The following is a 21059-nucleotide window of genomic DNA, read 5'->3' on the forward strand; positions in this document are numbered from 1 at the left end:
ATGAAATCTTTCCCTCTGAAGTGAACGGGACTTAAAAATACTTAACTTTTGTTGGATTGTGCCTTATATGGTGAGGAGCTAGTAAAGAGCACTTTTATTGGACTAAAATAATACTTAATAAAAATTAAATCATTAAACAATAATTTTAAAAATAAAACAATACACAGACAGCAACACAGTTAATTACTCTTAACAAAGAGTTATTAAATATAATCTGGGTCTGCGTGCATGTTGGTGGTAACAGCAGAAGTAAAATTTGTGTAGTGAAGATATTATAAGGGGAATGGCTTCCCCTTACTGTTTTCCTATTTTTCTGTGCATTTTATTGACCTTATTTCTTCCCATCACATTAAGCTGAAAAATTCCCTTCTTAGGTTCACTTCTATTTTTGACACTTTTCTATTGAAAGCAGTGTTCACAGGCCAGAGGATTGTACTGTTCTTAACATGCAGTCAGTGCTTCTATCAGAAATAATTTATATGATAATTTTTATGATTTTGAGTGATCTTACACTGTGTAAAATGGAGGTTTAAAAAAAACCCTCTGTCCTGCCGGGTGCTGCTAAGGTAGCCTGATGCTCTCAGGTACAGTAGAGGATGCTGTGTAAAGTTCAGCTACCAGTCTGGTCAGGTTTTGCATATGGAATGCACAGGGGAGGCGCCATCTTGTCCATTGCCTCAGGCAACAAAATGTCTTCAGCAAGCCCTGATCAAAGGACTGCCACCCCACTTGTGTTGGCTGATCAGATCCCACATTCATCTCAGGGCTTCCAGAAGAAGAGGGGAGGAAGCAAACTGTGAGGAGCAGGACAAGGACAACAGAGAAGGATTTCACTCTGGCACAGCATCAACCCAATTAGATGAAGCCACATAGAGCAGCAGTGGGGAATGAGTGGACTCAGAGATGTTATTGGACTGCAACTCCCATCAGGCCTAGTCAACATAGCCAATGGTGAGGGATAATGGGAGTTGCCATTCAACAACATCAACCACATCTTCCCCTTCCCTGAGTCAGAGGGTGCTAGGCATGTGAGAATGGGTTGCTTCAGCTCTGACACAATATCTGCAGAGGAACATACATATTTAAATGCCCACTTATTGATCACTATCTTCTTCTGTCCTTGAAAAACTGATTTCCTTCTTCCTTTCCCCTCTACTCCCCTTTCCTTGTGTGCTTTGTCATTTTAGTTTGTACGGTTGTCTCTTTTTTTTTCTTGATGTGAGCCACTTTGGAAGACAACGATTATCTAAAAAGCAAGATAAAAATGCAGTAAATAAATAAACAAACACTCAGACTGGTGCTTTCATAAAGAAATATGGGAAATAGTACCAAAATAACAGCAGGAGCAGAAACTCTTTAAAAAATAAAAAAAATTACATTGTTTTCTGTGTCCTACTCCTGTATAAAGTCTCACCTCTGTTCATTTCACAATTCCTTCCCCATTTTCTATGTCAATACTAGGAAATAGGCATGGCTTGTGCCTAAAAACCATGTGGATTTTGAAAATAAGACAAGCTGAATTAGCATATCAAAACCTTGCCTCTGTAACAATGCCTTATTTTCCTGTGCCTTAATGCTATTCCGGTATCTGATCCATTTTCTAGAATGGCAAATATAAGAGTGCCATGTGTTTTTTTGTTTTAAACTAGAACAGCAGGGCCCGTTGTTTTATTGAACGATGACTTTCTATGTGTCTCTGTGGCAGGCTGCTTTAGTGGCGGGGTGGCATGATTTGGATAACACCGATTATGACTGCTGGCCCCTGGAGAAACCAGATGAGTATAATATGCTGGACTGTGGAGGTGAGTTCATCCTGTATTTGCACAAGACGCAGAAGCATCTGCCAGTGCAGTAGACTGGAAAGAAATTTAAGTAACCAAGAAGATTTCTAATGCATCTCTGATCTACCTGGTTGCAAATACATGAGTCAGCAGTAACATGTATTTCAAGGCAAATTAAACTGAGGAAAGTAACCAGCTTGCATGCAAGAACTTATTACCCTAAGATCATATTAAACAAACTCCAAGGAAGGGAGGCCATTTGTAGAAAGCAGAAGGGGGTGCATGGGCTGAGACTGTTACTGCTCCTTGGCTTGGGAAAGCTTTACAGGGGAGGAGGAGCAGAAAGGGACGAAAAATGGAGGGGAAGAGGCAAAATGAGTGCAGGACAGGGGCAAAGTCAAGTGAGTACCAGGCTGCAAAACCATATACCACGCATGGTGATTGTGCAATAAATTGCTGGTGTGGTGGAGCTAGAAAATGGAAAGCAACCTAGCCAGATGGAATTATGTTATTTCACCCCAAAAAGCTAAGTTGAATGTTTTATGGGGAAATGTATGGTTTCCAATGACACTTCTAAAGTGTGTAGGACCAGCCTGCTAAATTCTCCATTAAGTTACGCTGTTGTAGTCTGACTAGGTATTGAATGTAATAGATGTTCAAGCTATTCTACAGAGCTTATTTACTTGTCTTTCCAGCCTTAGCTAGACCTAAGGATTATCCCAGGCAAATGGAGGGGTCGTCCCCGCCTGCTCCCAGGATCCTCTGTGTGTCATTTGGATGTAAGAGTGAATAAACCATAAATCTATTTTTTCCCCTTTATAAGTGAAAATAGAATAAATTTCTCCTGTGATCTCAGGAGGGGGGAAATATGCATCATTCTTGCTGAACTTTTCTTCCAGAGAAAAAAGTGGTGTGCAGATAAACACTTCATTGTTGCAAAGTATATGAGGTCCACCAAATTGTCTCAAGATGGCAATTATGTCCAGTGGTATCTTCAAGATTTTGGGGGGTGCTTGGGTATGTTTCTCAAAGTTGGCCCCTTTGGCCTGGGTTGCTTTGGCATTAATTATTTAGTCAGAGCTGAAGCTTTTCTTCACTCAGTTTTATGGAAGATCCCGAGTGTATAATTCCCAATCCACTGCATTCCAGTGTTTTCTGTGCTTCCATCCATCTTTTCCCCTCCCCCATACCTGATATGTCTCTGTCTCTCTCTTTCTGTGTGTGTGTGTGTGTGTGTGTGTGTGTGTGTGTGTGTGTGTGTGTGTGTAAACATAATTGCAGTACCAGTCTGTCCAGTGTATGCACTGGCAAAATATTGTTGAATCTTTTCAGGTCTACTGTCCCTTTAATTAGCAGCTTCCTCCTGGCCCCTTTTTTAAAATGGATAATTAATTAATTTCTCTTCAATCTCTGAATTTCTCTTAATTAGTCAAATCCTGATTCTTGTGAGGGTTGGGCTTTAGTTACTGGCTTCATCTCCGACCAGAACAAGTGATTTATTGAATTGTATATTTTATGAGCACAATGTCATCATTTCAAAATTGTAGGCATAAAAATAAATAATGATCAGTTGTCCCCTGAGAGAACAGGACCTGACTATTTCAGTAATACCACAGCCATGGCAATTGAACAGGAACCAATTAATCAGTCATTTTAAATGCAAGGAGGAAGCTACTAATTAAGTGACAGTTGCAAGAAGCAGGATCCTTGGGACTTATTTTTGAGTAAGCAGATTGTGTGATCTTGTCCATGGGGGACAAGCATTGCCAAATTTTAATTGGGGAAATAGCAGTGCATTAAGTGTCATGTGGAACCACTTCCAGCTGTTTGTAGAACAACGATTCCTCTGGTTCACTTAAAGAGCCTGGGCAGGATATCAATGCTTGTGGACCTGGCGTATGCAAACTATACTCTGTCACACTGCCTATGATCTTATCCAGTGACCCATGCAAAATGAAAACAGTAGCTCTGCTGAGGTGGTAGACCATTCTCTGATCATGGCGCCCTGGCAAACGCCCACTCTCAGAATTCTCCTGGTCCAGCCCTCTAATATCCTATTCAGGCTTGACAAGGTAGCCTTGCTTTTCTGCCTGAGTCATCATGCCCATCAGCTTTTCTTGGATAGAAGACAACTTACCTTCTTGCAGAATCTGGATGGTTTAAAAAGTGCAGAATGCACAAGGTCCTATCTATAAATCAGAAAGTCATGTTGTGTAAAGATGAGCAGCTCTTTTCTTGCTCGCTTTCCTTGTAGTCAGTCATTTTGGGGGGGCAAAGCTAATAGCCACAACAATCTTAACAAAACAAGGCTTGCAAGGACATCCAGTTATTGTACATGGAATACGTATTCTAGAAGTAGGGTGACCAACTGTCAGGATTTCCCCGGATTTGTCCTGGTTTTTGTTCTTTCCATGGTGTCAGGGGGGGTTTCCTATAATTTTCAATAATGTCCTGGAATGACACACCTTCCCCTTTAAGGCTGCCATTAGCATGGCAGGAGGGAATGACATGCTTTCTTGAGGCACATCATTCCCCCACCCCGAGCTCCAATTGAGGTCTTAAAGGGGAAAGTGGGTCATTCGTGGACATTATAGAAAAGGCCCCAATTGGAGTGGATGGTGGTGGTGCAGAATGAAATCCTTTCCCCTCCTCCACTCCAATCGGGTTCTTTAAGGTGGCGGGGGAATAACGTACTTTCTGCAGGACTCAGAAAGCTGCTTCCCCACACACACACTAGGTGTCCTCTTTTTTGGTTTCCCAAATATGGTCACCCTACTAGAAGAGTTTTCACATCCAAAGGCTGATTGAGAATCCAGTATCAGACATCATCCTTCCGAAAACAGTCCATATCAGCATGTATAAAATCTTTCCTACCCAATTGTTCAAATGTCGGAATCCATAAGAAAACGTGCAAATCCCCTTTTGGATAACTAAACAAACAGACATTGCTTTCTCAGTTACGCTCACCTACTAGGGCCAGCCCAAAACACTAACAATGGGACCACATCTTCTACTGCACCTGGGGGCAGCTGGCTAGCCTAGGGGCCACATAACACACCTAGCTCTGTCTTCCAACAGCTTGCCACAGCTCTATCTGGCTGCCATTTCCCACCACCCTCAGCATCTGCTGCCTGAGGCATCCACCTCAGTTGGCCTCAATTGTAAAGGCAGGCCTGTCTTCCAAACATCACTCCAAAGGATCCTTTTAGGGCAATATCAGCCCGTACTGCATTTTTTTATTTATTTTTTTAGTCTTTGGGTTAAAGGCTGTGAAATGCTGACCCATGTTTGATCTGTGCATATTTTTTACCCTTGTCTCTGCTTTATTTCTAGGCCTAGAGATGGCTTGGGTCCAGAGGCCCCCAGAAAAGATCATAAGTGGGGAGTCCTTTGATGTAATCTATGCACTCTTTGCGTCTGATTACTTTTACCACTATGCTGTGGAAAATGGAATCCTTCCCCACAGGTGAAAACTGGCATACAAGGTTGTGATATTTGTGCTCCTGCTTCAGGAGATTTTTCCAAGTGATGAAACAGTAGAGGTCATAGATTTAACCACCCCACCACCCAAATAATAGACTGGGTAGTATGACAATGCTATTTGTGAATTATAAGTTAGAATAAAATTTTCCAAAAATATAATACTTAGACCAGTTTTGGATTAAAACTGGAGAAATACTTCCCTCTTTTGGTCATATATTTTCTCCGTTGACTTGCACGATGACGGGCAGGATAGTTCAGTGAATATTGTCTGCTAGCATGCTACCTCCCCTTGTGGCTGCTAAGTCAGGGCTCCTTGGTTCCCAGGCAACAGAGACACTTCTGGAGTTCCCCTATGCCTAACAGCTGTGATGTGGGAAAGCTTCTTCCCTTCACTGTCCACATATTGGTAGGAGAAAATGTTGCATAGGGTGCCTCCAGGCAGAGCCTGTGATTTACAGATTCATTCATTCATTTGCAGGCTATGCCTATTAACTTGGGTTGGGATGAAATCTCTTGGTTATGCAGTTCTTTGTGTGAATATGGAAAACTGCTCAAATTCTCCATTTAGCTCTGATTAATTACAACTTATTCTTTAGCCTCATTATATTGTAACCCCACCCCCAGCCTGATAATCAAGATAGGGCGGAGGGCCATGCTGAAGTCTGAACACCTGCCAGCAATGCCCTTGCTTGCATTGGAAATAGATAACACCCCAAATGACAAGCAATTTGCTTTGTGCTGGATCAACCTGCTAAATGAACCAGGAGGGATGCTAGAGGAACTCAATATTTGAAAAGTCTGTTACCAATTGACCTGATCTGAACCTATCAGACAAATATGTGGCTCGGAACGTAGTTATCCATGGGCTTTCACTCTTCCGGAATGTTCCAATGCAGCTCTCAGTGGAAAAACCCCTGCGACATATTAAAATATGTATAGAAATGCATATTTTGAGAGAATAATACATTTAGAAGTTCAGGTTCCGAAAGAAAATGAAATGCGGGAGATGCATATTTTGAGAGAAAATACATTTGAAATATGCCTTTAAATACATATTTAAAAGAGGATTTTTTTGCAAATTGTTTTAAAAATCTAATCGTCGATTAATGTAGAAATGGGAACAGGTTTATAGGTGAACACATGTAAAAGTGATGGTCTGGAAAGAGACCCCAGATGGGGATCTACATAAAAACGGAATGAGAAGCACGTTTGGGAAATATTCAAATTTTCAGGAAATTGGCTTTGGTCCGTCAGGGGCACACAAACCAAGAACAGCGGGATATACCATACCTGCAACCCCGCTTTTCACAGGTCACACAGCATACTTCCGGACTGGGTGAGTGGAGTTAGGGTGACCATATGAAAAGGAGGACAGGGCTGCTTTATCTTTAACAGTTGTATTGAAAGGGGAAGTTCAGCAGGTGTGATTTATATATGGAGAACCTGGTGAAATTCTCTCCAACACAACAGTTAAAGCTGCAGGTGCCCTGCCCTCTTAAATCAGGTCACTCTTGTATAGCTCCTGCAGCTTTAACTGTTGTGATGAAGAGGGAATTTCACCAGGTGCTGCATGCATACAAATGACACCTGCTGAAATTCCCCTTTCTATGCAACTGTTAAAGATACAGGAGCCCTGTCCTCCTTTTCATATGGTCACCCCAGTGGAATAAAACTGAACATCATCAACCCCCGTGCTCAGGGAAGTTTGGAAGTGCAGAATGAAGCCCCCTAAGTAAAGTCCCACACTGCTCCCCTCTCATCCACTATTTGGAATTGTCAAAAGATAAAATGATACTACTCTCTTACAAATGGGAAGATAGCACAAACTGAGAAAATTGTTTAGGGGTATTTGTACTCTCGATTCTTTCTTGCTGTACCAAGATATCTGCATGTCTGCTTAAAACGAGAAGTTCAAATGGATTTCAAGGTAACCTTTGTCTATGAAATAATGTTTTTCAAAGTGATGCAGCTGCTGCTAAGAAGTTCTGTGAGGAACAGGAATGTCCTCCCAATTGGAAGGATGCCAATGGAGAGAACTGCTGTGTCCATCATGCAAACATTCATTCCTGCCCATTGGCCTTCATGGTTAGTATTGATGGCAAGATGTTGTTTTGACATAGTGGTATTGTGTAGCTGGGGAAACTAATAGGCATCACAACCTGGGAAACACTTTGTGCTGATTGCTACTGGGGGAGGGGGGATGATGAGAGCAAGGGCCAGAGCTGGCCCAAAACATTTTGCTGCCTGAGGTGAAGGACAAAATAGTACCCACACACACTCTCACACATTCTACATACAAGGGACCAACCAGACTGGCAGTAGAATTTTACTTCAACTGTTGACAGAACAGTGTCTTCCACTGCACCCAAGGGAAGCAGACTAGCTTAGGGGCTGCAAAGAAAATCAGTAAATCACCGCTGTTCCCCTTCTCCCGGTATCTGCCACCGGAGGCAGCTGTCCCACCATGCCTAATGGTAGGGGCAACCGTGACAACGACAAGGATAAGGTGGATCTGTGTTTTGCCTCAGCTGAGTGTAGCAGATTTCAAAAGGGAGTTGGTGGGTGCTGTTGACCCACCTTCTTTTGGATGTCTTTCTTCCCTTCCCTCCATTCCCTTCCTCACTGACACTTGTTCCTGCCCCTTTCATCTAATGGGGATAAAGGAGGTACGATAATTGTTGCAGGTTACTAAACAACCACAGGCAACGGTCAATGAACCTGAATTCAGACTATGATTTTAAAAACACACAAAATGCAACTTGTTTTAGTGGTCTCCAACTCTGGCCACAGGCACATAAATTTTCAGTTATTCATACATTTATATCGATTGTGTAAGTTAGGAAGCCATTAAATTGCAATTAGCAAAACATCCATCTTTATGGGAGAAGGTATATTGCATGGATCTCTGTGGACTTCATTGGGGATCACTTGGGCCGGATCTACACTACTGCTTTAAAGCGCTTTATAACAGTTTTATAGCGCTTTAAAGCAGTTAAAGCGCTTTATAACTGTTATAAAGTGCTTTAAAGCAGTAGTGTAGATCCGGCCTTGCTTTCCTTTTTTGGGAACTTCATTAGAAAGGTCAGGCTTCTAGTGCCAGGGGTGGAGGACAGGTCTTGCCCCACCACAGCGATGTTCTATATCCCCCCCACATAGGAGTTTATGTGAGAAAGTACCGTCTAGTTGGGGGTAAAACCCTAATTCCTGCCTTGTGATCGCAGCCCATTGGAATGTAGCCTTTCCCACCCTTTCATCTGCACAGCCCTAGATTCAGTATTTTGATCATACTTTTTCTTCCACAGGGCAAATGAAACAAACCCCCTATTTAAAACCCAAATGGGGTCTTATTTTGGTCTCAGATCCAAACCACCTTTTGCATAACATACTTAAAACAAAACTACACATTACTCTGATTGTGTAGCATATAGTTGAGGCTTGTGGTTTGTTTTATCTTTATGTAACTGTGTTTTGGTCCTGACTTTGTGTGGTCCTGATTTGGATTGGGACCAGTATGTTGTGGGAGAGGTAGGCAATCTTTTTGGAGCCATAAATATTTGGAATTTTAAGGACATGTCCTGGGCAGCACAACAAAATGGCTGCCGTGGGAGGTTTGACTAGCCTAAAAGATGGAGTACAAGACAAAGGTGAAGTCTGAGCCTCAACACACTAACAACTCCTTTGAAACCACAGTTGGTAACATTAAAAAAACTGGGATGGATAGGGCACCAGGAAAGGTGCTGGAGGGGGGAGTTGCTGACCTCTTGATTATACTTTCTCCTATTAATTTCCCCTCAAAATTTCACCACCACCACCACCACCTGAAGAGGTGAGAACAGAAGCTTCTGCTGCATGATTAGCATATTGCATAGTGTGGCTCTTATTCTTTTGTCAGGTCTTTTTCTCCAGGAACTCCACTCACAAAGGCCTTTTTACTGCCAGAATACTCCCTTCAGAACTCACCTTTCCACAGACACCTTTCCCGCCAGGTGCTGCCTTTAAAGATCTATTACACACACACACACACACACACCCCGACTTTATATTACAGTAATACCAGCCTACATTACATGTGTGTGATTTCTGGGTTCTTTGAACACTTGAAATATGCTATATAAATGCTAAGCTGTCTTCTTTAGAAATTAAGGGAAATAAGTCATTTATGGTGCTCAAGTTTCTGATTCTCTGCTTTCACGGTACGGGTGAAGATTTGTGAGCTGACCAAAAGGACCCAGTTTTAGCTGTCAGTTATTAAAGTTTCATTTGGGTTCAGATATTTTACGCTTCCCTGCTTAGATGGAATGATATATGAAGGCTAAGAGGAATGTGGCTTTGTGATATGGAATGCACTTGTCTTGTGAGGGCTCAGCTCAGCTTGGCTAAGTAAGAGCTATTTATACTTTCCATGTCTTTTCCGCATTTATTTACTTTTTACCTTAGCTTGCAGGAGCGATCCATATTTTTGGTATATCGTGAATGGAAATGTCCACAGGAATGCCTGAAATTAGTCGCTAGAAATAAGCCTTTTTTATTATTATTTTAAGTTAAAACCTTAAGACCTTCATATTGCATATTTTATCACAATATAGTGAGTATAATCCTTCTTGGTTACAGCTTGCTAGAAAATGAGACTCTTTGAAAAATATGTACTCAGAATAGACTTTCTTAAGTTAAAAAAGGGGGGCTACGGAGGTAGCTGCCAGAACAAGTTGGACATCAAAGGAAACGCTGCAGTGAATCCTCTCTTCAGTAATTCTATAGGCAAAATTCCCTTCTTAGGTTGCAATTCTATGTCTCCTTGCCTGGGATTCAGTCCCATTGAAATCAATGGGACTTTCATTTGAGTAGATACATTTGTTGTTTGTTTGTCACATTTATATCCCTCCTTTTTCTCCCAGGCCTTAGCTAGACCTAAGGTTTATCCCGGGATCGTCCCGGGGTCATCCCTGTTCATGTAAATGACACACAGGATATCCCAGGAGCAGGCAGGGATGACCCCAGGATGATCCTGGGATAAACCTTAGGTCTAGCTAAGGCCCAAGAAGGTCAAGGCAGTGTATGTGATCCTGGTTTTATCCTCACAACAGCCCTATGAGGTAGATTAAGCTGAGAGTTAGTATATGGCCCAAAGTCACCTAATGAGCTTCTCCTGAGTCCCAGTCCAGCACTGTAACCACTACACCACGTTGACTCTCTGGATGGGATTGCGTTATCAAGCACTTTTTTAAAAAAATGAGCTCTAGAGGACCCACCACCACTATTCATTATGGGAGGGGGGATGCTGTTGAGCCAATGGAACATTTCTACAGCTGAGCAACGCTTTGGAGTGTGGTTCATCCTCTATTACCTCATTAACTTTATTAGGATTATTGCCAATTTGCAGCAACATATCTGACAGCAGAGTTGAGCTTCAGGTAGACACTTACTTCACAAAATGAATACAGTCTGTTTTGTCTGTTGCTGATCATGAAGCGAACATTCCTAGGATTGCACCCTCAAATTTTCTGGAGCACTGAACCCTAGAGTCCTTGAGGTTAAGACAGGGAGACACATCACTGGAAATTAATGGGAAGTTAAACTAAGAAAAGAGTGATGCTTAAAATATTTCATCTGGCATGCAAGAATAACCAAATATACCAAAAAGAGGATGAATCGCTACCACCATGATATAATCCATTTTAGGTTTTCACGATGTTATCCAGAATTGCATGAAAAGTTGGATTATACATTCTTTTCCTTTTCCTTTTAGTCATAGCTCATTTGCAGTTGGGGTGTAATGTTAAGACTCTGTAAAAGACTCCTTATGGGAGACCAAACCAACATTGTTTAATTCTAATCTGTTTGGTAAAGGGAAAAGGTGGCATTTGTGGACCATGGATTCCAGATGACGGCCAAATATTCACTCACACCATGTCAACTGCAGGAAAAATGACACAGACAAACTGGACTGCCAAGGTAAAGAAGTTTTAATCCTCATCACATACTTGATTTCACTGTCTTTCAGTTTGCTGGGCTAAATCTTGCATGATCTGTCTTTCATATGTATGACCCCCTTTCTTTAATTTCATTTGTATAAATGTCTTGTTTCTTTTTGGAGATGACTGGCTTTGACTTTTCTTTACTTCTTGACTTTAGTGGGAATTCTATTCTATTCATAGGTTTGCTGCATCAAGAAGAAATGCTGGTATTTACGTCTAGGAAGCCGACTTTTAAGTCATTGGCCATTTGTGGCTCTCCAGATGTTGTTGGACTACAGTTCCCATCATGCCTGGCTTTGCTGGATAGGGCTAATAGGGGTTGGAGTCCAACAACATCTGGAAAGCTCTGGGTTGCCTGCCCTAGCTTTAAGCAATGGCAAGTGATAATTTACTACATGTAAAGATGAAACTGCTAGTGATGTCATCAGCCAAGTACAAGGCCGGGCAACTTGTCACCTTTCAGAGATTTTGGCCTACATCTCACATCAGCCTCAGCTAACATAACCAATAGTGCGAAAACATGGGAGTTGTAGGCCAAAATATTGGAAAGACCAGAAGTTGGCTACCCCTAGCTTACTGTTAACATTATGGAGGGACATGGGAGAAAAAAACAGTGCCTATGCCTTACATTGATCTGGGTGAGATACAAAAATATAAGGCATACATTATGCTGCCGTAGGGGAGCTGAACAATAATGTGGGCGATACTTCCTGAATGAATGTACTCTTTGGAGTCCTTTCACAATAATTGGAAACAGTGGGAGGGAAGCATTTTTTTTTTATGCTGTTAAAAATGTTGCTGAAAAGTGCTGCCTTCCTTACAAACTAGATCCAGGTTTATTCCGTCTTCACAGATATTTCTTCACGCTGGGTTGGATCCAGATTTAGTCCTACTTAGAGTAGGACCATTGGAATCAATGGAACAATTAGTCATCATGGCAAATGTAGGCTTCATATGTTTTAGTGAGTCTACTCTAAGTAGGACCAAATCTGGACCTAACACACAATGTTCAATTAACTTACTGAATTCACATCCACAGAGATGTGATGGTTCCCCCACCCCCCACCTAGCCTAGATGACTTTAAAAGGGGATTAGACAAATGCATGGAAGATAAGTCTACTCAGGGTTATTAGCTCATGTGGAACCTCTATGCACTGATTGAGGACCATTATATCTCTGTAACAAATGTGGGCGACAAACAACAGGTGGGAAGGCTACCATTTTTATGGCCTGCTTGTGAAACTCTAGGGTGGCCACTTGTGAATTGCCAAAAAATGGCAAGATTTGCATATGCTAATTCATATGTTTAGGTGAAAATTTAGAAATAATTATTATAATTTAAATAGAAATACAGTACCTGGTGATCTGTCTGCTGTCCAAGTGCTGTTAATAGGCAGCTTCAAGGCCCATCTCTTCCTTCTGGTGGTTCTTTATCTTTCAACCTGATTTGACCAGTCCTCTGGCAGCCCTCTCCTCTCGAAGCCCTCTCCTCTTAAAAGAGGACACATGACTACCCTAGAAACTGTTTGGCCAATGGCATTTCTAGACTAGGTGGATCTTGCTGATCTGATAGGATGGCGATTCTGACATTATTCCTTTTTGCCTTGTAGGTAGTCCTGGTGCATGTGGGTATGACTTCTCTCATTGCCCATATCAGGGTTGGGAGAATGCAGGCAGCTTTGGAAGCCCAAACCATGGTGCTCCCTGCAGTAGGTATGCTACAAGACTCGGCTTGAGTTGCAAGTGGAAGAAGCATGTGTGGTTCTATTGCCATGAAGGAGGGGCAGAGGTTTCTAAATACTCATTAGAAGGAATGTCTCATTTTCCTCATGCCTGGAAATGCTTACTTGTCCTTGCTTGTGTTAAGGAATGACAATTGAAGAAAAGGATTCATTGTGTCACATGGTTGATCTCTAATGCCAGAACCATCGGCTTCAGGCAGTACAAGTCATGTTGGATGTTGGAAGATACGAAACGGATGTACTACAAAATCTCTCTCTCTAAAATATATAGACATATCCTTTATCTGAGAGGAAACGGCCTTGCCTGAAGCACTACAGTTATGGTGTTCAAATGATTGAACTTGATACCACTTACTTTTAGTTTAGATTAACCCTTTCTAAAAAAAACAATCCTAGAAGCCTTATTTTCCTTTTCATAGAATCATAGAATAGTAGAGTTGGAAAGGGCCTATAAGGCCATTGAGTCCAACCCCCTGCTCAATGCAGGAATCCACCGTTTATTTGTTAATGAGTGAAAAACACAGAGCAAGAGCAATCAATGTTCTTTATTTTACTAACTAGACTTTTCAATGTTGGAATAAATCTTTCAGTCATCACACACGTTCTTTGGTCCATTGTGAGTGGAGAGGATTATCCACGCACACACATGCATGTTCATTTGGAGCATAATGGCCGAGTGTGAACCTGCAGTTAGAGCAGACTTCTCTAATGTGGTGCTCTCCAAATGTTTTGAACTACAACTCCCATCACTCTTAACCCTTCACCATGTTGGCTGGGCCTGATGGCAGTTGAAATCAAAAACATCTGGAGAGTACAAAATGTATTTTATTTATTTATTTATTTATTTACAATATTTATATACCACTTCCCATTCAAGAATTTCAGAGCAGTGAACAAATAGAATAAAAGAATACAAACAGAATAAAAGCACATTAAAAATGCATTTTTAAAAGAAACAGTTGGAGAAGGCTGAACTGGAGATCCCCAATTCAAATCTCATTTCATCCACGAAGTATTCACTACGTGGCCTTAGAAAAGCATTTGTCTTGCAGGCTTATCCATTCGGTGCCCTCAGAGGGCATTTCTGGTCAGTCAGCAGCTACACAGCTGCATGGTGCTGACCCCTCCCTCTCCTTGCCTTGGATGGATACTGCCTCTTGAATGCCCATAAAAATGTGGAGCTCCTTCCCTTTTGATCAGTGCTCAGCCAAGAAGGGATATGCATTATTATTCTCTCTCTTCATTATTTATTTGTGTCATTATTTATTGTACTACCTTTCTATGCCGTCCAATAGCTGAAGCTCTTTGGGCAGTTCACAACATGAAATAAGATATAACACATAAAGTACAATGGGATAAGATATAATATAAAAATTAAAGAGTTTAAAACGAGAGTGATAAAAACCAAATTAAACCTAGCAGCATTGCAAAGATTTTAAATATAGTAACAGATTTAAAACAGACACTGCAAGGCAAAAATGCCTGGGAAAACAGGACGGTCTTCACCTGGCGCCAAAAGACCACAACGTAGGCACCAGGAAAGCTTCCCTGGGGAGTTCATTCCACAACTGGGGTGCCACAACAGAAAAGACCCTCTTCTTAGTAGTCACTCTCCTTAATTCATTTGGTGGGGACTCCCAGAGAAGGTCTGCTGAAGATGGCCTTGGGATCTGGGCTGGTACTGTATATATGAGAGGAGACCATCCTTCAGGTAATCTGGCCCAAAGCCATTTAGGGCTTTGAATGTTAATACTAGCACTTTGAATTAGACCCAGAAATAGACTGGCAGTTGGAGAAGCTGGAAAAATACTGGCATAATATGATCATGTTGGCCAGTCCATTAATCATCTTGCTGCTCTATTTTGGACCAGCTGAAGTTTCCAGATTGTTTAAGGCAGCCCTATGTACAATACAATGCAGTCATCCAGACGTTATGAAAGTTGATAGCTCTTTTCCTTTGTGCTCAGTCTGTGGGGATGACATTTGTGAAGATGATGAGGGCTGCTCCACGTGTCCAGCTGATTGTGGTGAATGTCCATTGACAACGGATGTCAGGATAGCAATTGCTTTACCAATATGTTTAGTGTGCGCTGGTTTCATTCTGACAGTCATGGTAAGTGTCAAGTTGAATTTTTGCCACCCACCCACTCTGTTCCCTTTCCCTTCCCTTTCCTCTTTCTCCCTTCCTTTTCCAAGTCCTATTATTTAAAGTTGGTTTTATAATACAACACAGCACACACAGAAGTTCTAGCTCTTTGCTTGTCCCTTGGGTGTACCTAGATGAGAAGCAGCCATAACTGGCTCTGTTCTCATAGTCAGAGATGCATTTTCAGAATCGCCAGTTACCTCTAGAGTATGTCTCCCTAGAGATTATCTGACAGCTGAGGACCATTCCTTCTCCACTGTGTTTGCAACACAACTCTTGCGGCTTTGTGGAGTGGGATCCAGCAACGATTACATTTTTTTTTATCACAGGCTCCCCCCCCAGATGGTAGTCAATAACTGAGATTTCAATATCAATCTCTTAAAGCTTCTAAAGAAATACAATGGGATGGAAGAAAATGTGACTCAGAGACTCAGTTCACATAACCATTTCTTCCCACCCCCAACACAGTGATGCTGCTGTAAAGCACCTCAAGTTGTTTTCTGTGGTGTGATGGTCTTGTGAACATAACCAACATGTCAGGACTACAATAACAATTAGTTAAAAAGTCCCTTGAGATTTCATGGGCAAGGTGGAATGTGTTTTGGTGTGTGTGTGTGTGTGTGTGTGTGTGTGTGCGCGTGTGCGCGAGCGCACCTCCACTCTTCAACTTCTCTTTCTCTCTCCCTCCAACCCACTCAATCTCTGACACAATGAGTGGGTTCACACCACATGCTACTCACACTCAGTCATTGAGTGTGGGTTGTTGTTGAACCGTGGGTTGTTTGTTTAACTGTGGATTGTTTGTTCAACCATGGGTTGTTGGTTGAACTGTGAGTTTGTATGTTGTCTGAACCCAGGACATTTTCCACAGGATAGTTTGTTAACCACCCTGAACAACCCAACAACAAACCATGATTTCTCAAGGTGGCTTGTTCAAGAAAAATAAGCCACACTGCATGGCTAAAAACCACACTGCATGCATTTACCTGGGTGCCATCCAGCGTCTTCCAGGTTTTAATATTGCTTAAGTCAGTGGAATACTCCCTAGGAATTTAGCCAGTTATGAATTTGGCCTGTTGTTTCTTTTAGTGGTTCCAGTACCAAAAGCAAAAAATGTTCTGGGATGAAAGCTGGATTATAGACATCAGTTACATCGTACAAGGTGTGTAAGTATGAACCTGTTGTCATTATTAAGCCAATTAGGGACAAGCCACTGTGCCAGGGGCTTCTCATCTAGTCCCCAGCACTGTGCCTTATCCCAAAGGATCTCATCCTGATTATTACACTTGGGCCTCATCTACACCAAGCAGGATATTGCAGTATGAAAGCGGTATATAAAAGGCAGGAGCCACACCAAGCAGGATATAGTGGTATGAAAGCAGTATATGGTATGTGTCAATGGGCCGCAGCAGTTGTCAGTGCACTTCAATACCACTGTAAAGCAGTAGTGTGGCTCCTGCCTTTTATATACCGCTTTCATAGTGTAATATCCTGCTTGGTGTAGATGAGGCCTTGGTTTCTATCAAATTGAGACAAAGGCCACAGCAAAAGAATTTTTTAACCCACCCCCAATCCTGATTGTGAACAGCAAGAGAGGTTTTGGCAGAGACATCTTCCTCTGTGGTGCTCACTCCCATTTATGAACAAAGGAATACGCAAATGAGAGTGTGGAGATAAGGCGCACCATTACAGAAAAGTTCTACCAAATCCTCTGTTGTCACTCATACTAGTGAGGGTTGAGTGGGCAGAACCGGTACTGCTAGCCCTTTGCTGAAAATATAGGGTAGTACCCAGCAGTGTCCCAACACTAATGATGTTATGCTAGCATAAACCATTGCTTATGCAACATGATTAGTGCTTTGCAATAGCATTAATAACATTGCACTAGTGTAAAGCAACCGTTGCACAAAATAACTGGTGCTTGTTAGTGCAATGGGGAAAAGTGGCAATTTGCTGCTGAAATTTGACAGCACAGCGGCACCCCCCCCCCCTCCTTTTTGCTACCATGCTGCCAAATTGCATTGGCAAATTACTACTATTTCCCATTGCACTACCAAGCACCAGTTATTTTGTGCAAGGGTTGGTTTACAGTAGTGCAATGTTATTAATGCTATTGCAATGTCGTTAGCGCTAGCACTAGGACACTATTAGATATATAACCCCTAATTAATTTATTTTAATTGCTGATCAGAGCTCTATATCTGATTACATCTATGCTCAGTTTTCTATATAATGTTGAGAACCTTTCATTAATCTCACTGACCTCACTGGGACAACATAGTGCGTGTAAAATGTAACCCTATTGTGCGTGGTTATCTTTCATGAACTTATGTGCCTTTGACTGCTTTGGTGGTTCACCTGATCCTGCAACTTTCAGCAGGGAATTTCAGCAGGTGCTCTAGCACTAAACCAGATGTGGTATAAGCGGCTGCCCTCTGGAAAGTCCCCTGCATCCAGCTTTATAACTGCCATCCTGCTTCTTTAAAATGACAGAGAAAATGTATCACCTTTCAACATAATATATCATTTCCAATGTGAATATCTCATGCAAGATTTTTATTATACTACCATCACTTGTGGTCTTGGAGCAGATTTCATTACATTTTATTATTGCAGAGTGTGGATGTGGTGTTGTTTTTCATGGAGCTCAATATGATCCATTGCTGCCCTGCAAAAAAGACACCAGGCTAACAAATGTGTTTTACCGACAGCTAACAAGATCAGACAAAAATATTTAAGTGCTGCAGTCAGCTTGGATCTAGTAGAAGAGAACACCCCAAATTGATAGGCATAAATTAAGCATCCAAAGGATAAGCAGGCAAAAGAGATTATAGCTTCATTAATTAAAATATATGGAAAGATAAAAATAAATATGCAAATCCAATAGGGGGGAAAACGTCGAAAGACCAGAGCTGCACAGTAAGGGGGGGAAAGATGAAACAGAAAAGAAATTAGGAAGATAAGTTTTGTTTTGTTTCTTCAAAATATTTGCAAAGCTAATGGGCTCATAAATGGGAATAAATTATACAAGTGTTTCATCTTCATGTATATAAGATGCTGCCTTTTATTGAATCAGGGAAGAAAAGGTGTGTATGGGAGGATAACCCAGATGCATATGATAAAATAAACACTGATTTAGTGTATAACTTTAGTATATTAAAAGCATAACATCAAAATAATTCAGAACTGTGCATACAAGCCGACTTTTCAAAAGTTGCAGGAAGGCTCTGCAATTACATAAATTATTTCTGCGCTTCTCTGTGGTGGATCAGTTCATCCATAGCCTGTCTGCTGCAAGTAGAAAACATGGTACAGTGGAAAGATACCAGCATAGAATCATAGAATTGGAAGGGGCCTATAAGGCCATCGAGTCCAACCCCCTGCTCAATGCAGGAATCCACCCTAAAGCAGAGCAAACTTATAATGATATGGATTGTGGGGAGGTCATAAGAATCTGTGAGAACTCTTTCCTGTGTGTTTACAAGCAGTCTTCATCTAATTTCCTATTTTATTCCTAAATAAATAAATAAATTAGAGCATGTGACAAGAACTGCAAGAGGGAGCGCCTTGAGTGTACCACACGTGCCCAGCATTTCCAACACCAGCTGTCTCACCGCACTGAGCTCCTGTACAGCAGCTGCTAATGCTTCCAAGCCAAACTACTTCACACAGATTGGGATCTAGTAGGTTATTTTGCCATCGTTTCACACTATTCTCTTAATGCAGCCAGTGGTCCAAATTCTTTATTACATACAGGGCAGATTAGTTCTATATGTTAACAGATGGAATTGTTTCCACTTGTTCTTTCTAGGGACATCCAAGTTCAAATCCCCACTGAGGGACAGATTAGACATGACATTAAGTGTGTCTTGGCATTTTAGCTAGGGGTGTGATCCGCTCCGATTAGGAGCGTAGAAGCAGTAGCGGATTGGCCTGCTCCGCCTTACCCAGAGGCGGAGTAGGAGCGGACCGCGGACCCCTAGAAGCAAGGCGAAGAGAAGCGACCATTTTTCGGAGCTCCTAGTTCAGGCGGAGCGCTCCGGTCGCCATCTTGAAAACATTTCGCCATAGGATTGCATTGCAGCAAATAATCGCGGATAACTACGTTCTTTTTGAAGCTATCGTTCTGGAAATTCTTGTGCACAGAGAGTCGTGGATGGGGGTCATTTTGAGACCACTCTCACCTCTCTGCGTCATGCGGGTCGCGTGCTATATTTTTTTGAAAATCGGGTCAACCGCTCGGCTCAAACGGCGTTTTCGGCTTTTCGCCCATAGGATTGCATTGAGGGAAAGACTCGGGCATAACTGGGTTGGTTTTTAAGCTATCGTTCTGAAAATTCTTGTGCACAGAGAGTCGTGGATGGGGGGGAGAGTCGTGGATGGGGGTCATTTTGAGACTACTCTCAACTTTCTGCGTCGTGCGAGTCGCGCGCTAGAATTTTTTTAAAAATCGGCGGGAAAAATACCTTTTTCAAAGGGCTGAGGGGCAGAGTCAGCTCCCGGTCATGATCACATGATCCCAAAGTTAGAGGAGGGCATAGGCAAAACGGGTAACGTGGGATTCTGGGAAACTTCTCTTTCTTCATCTGAACGGGCTTTTCCCAGGGTTTTTAAAACAGTAGCCCCACCAAATGCACAAACACAACCTGAAATCATATACTAAGCCAAGAATAAGAGATAGAAACACAGCACTGCTACCCACCCTAACTTTGGGGAACAACTGAAAAGATGTGGTGCAAGGGGATGAGCTCCCCTAGGGCATCTCATCGTGGACGTGCCCCCACTCTCTTCTGCACTGGAAGGCCATTAGAGCCTTCCAAAGAGAGTAAAACGGTGGAGCAATGCCTATTATGAGTCGAAGTGAGCGTTTACTTCTTAGTGGTGGAGCGATGCCTGTTATGAGTTGAAGTGAGCGTTTACTTCTTAATCTCAGAGCTGTTGGTGGCTGTCTTGAGTTGAACTGGCAGCTGCTTCCCCCTCCCCCGGGCACGTCCCCCTATTGCTGGTAAAAGACAGATATAGCCTTTTTAAAAAAAATCTTCTTGCTGTTTATTCAGCAACACTGCTGCTTTTAATTCCACAACTCCTTTGTTTATTTATTGATTTATTCCATTTTATATGCATTACTGGCTTATCCTTGGCTCACTTCCTTATGCCCCCAGAAATGCCAGCTGCATGCCTGCCTGCCTTCCCTCCCTCCTCCCCTGACCACCTCGCAGGGATGTTGTGTGTGTGTGGCTTTGACTCAGGGGAGAAGTCCTTCCTGCGCTCACTTGGAGTTTTGGAAGTTCCAAATTTTACAGGTTTAAGCCCCGCCAAAAAACAGGGGATGATGGGACTGCCTTGAGTCTCGGCGTGTGTATGTATCCCTGGATAAGCTGTCATGGTGGTGAGTTTGAGGTTTTTTTTTAACGTGCAAAATTGACGGAGCTATGGAAAGGGGTGTTGAATTTTCATAAATTCCCCAAAAATCAGAGGATGATGGGACTGCCTTGAGTCTCGGCGTGTGTATGTATCCCTGGATAAGCTTTCATGGTGGCGAGTTTGAGGTTTCTAACGTGCAAATTGACAGAGCTATGGAAAGGGGTGTGAATGGGGTGCCCGATTTTCAAAAATTCCCCAAAAATCAGGGGATGATGGGATTGCTTTGAAACTTGGTGTGCGTGTGTATACCCCCATGAGGTGTCATGGTGCCAAACATGAGGTTTCTAACTTGAACAGAAAAAAAGTTGTATAATTTTTTAGCTTTCAATGCAAGCCTATGGGGGGGAAAAAACGGAGCTCCGGATCCGGATCCGGAGCTCTGAGCGGAGCGGAGCGGAAGTGGGCGGAGCGGCCCGATCCGGAAAATGGCGGATCTGCAAGTGAAGCGGAGCGGGGGGTCCGTGCACACCCCTAATTTTAGCGTCAACTTTCCTTACCGGGGCTTTG

The 21059-nt window shown here is 42.3% G+C and overlaps 1 protein-coding gene across 1 annotated transcript in view; it reads left to right on the forward strand.

Moving 5' to 3' along the window:
- Positions 1–1678: 1678 nt before the first annotated feature.
- Positions 1679–21059, forward strand: part of LOC134400400 (atrial natriuretic peptide receptor 2-like) — a 45334-nt gene continuing 25953 nt past the window's right edge. Inside the window, exons 1-7 of the mRNA XM_063128731.1 lie at positions 1679–1802; positions 5115–5247; positions 7226–7349; positions 11112–11216; positions 12851–12953; positions 14950–15095; positions 16218–16294. Coding sequence (XP_062984801.1) covers positions 1679–1802; positions 5115–5247; positions 7226–7349; positions 11112–11216; positions 12851–12953; positions 14950–15095; positions 16218–16294 — 812 coding nt within the window. The remainder of the gene's footprint in view (positions 1803–5114; positions 5248–7225; positions 7350–11111; positions 11217–12850; positions 12954–14949; positions 15096–16217; positions 16295–21059) is intronic.

The sequence above is a fragment of the Elgaria multicarinata genome, chromosome 6 (assembly GCF_023053635.1).
Source record: "Elgaria multicarinata webbii isolate HBS135686 ecotype San Diego chromosome 6, rElgMul1.1.pri, whole genome shotgun sequence".
Taxonomy (NCBI): Eukaryota; Metazoa; Chordata; class Lepidosauria; order Squamata; family Anguidae; genus Elgaria; species Elgaria multicarinata.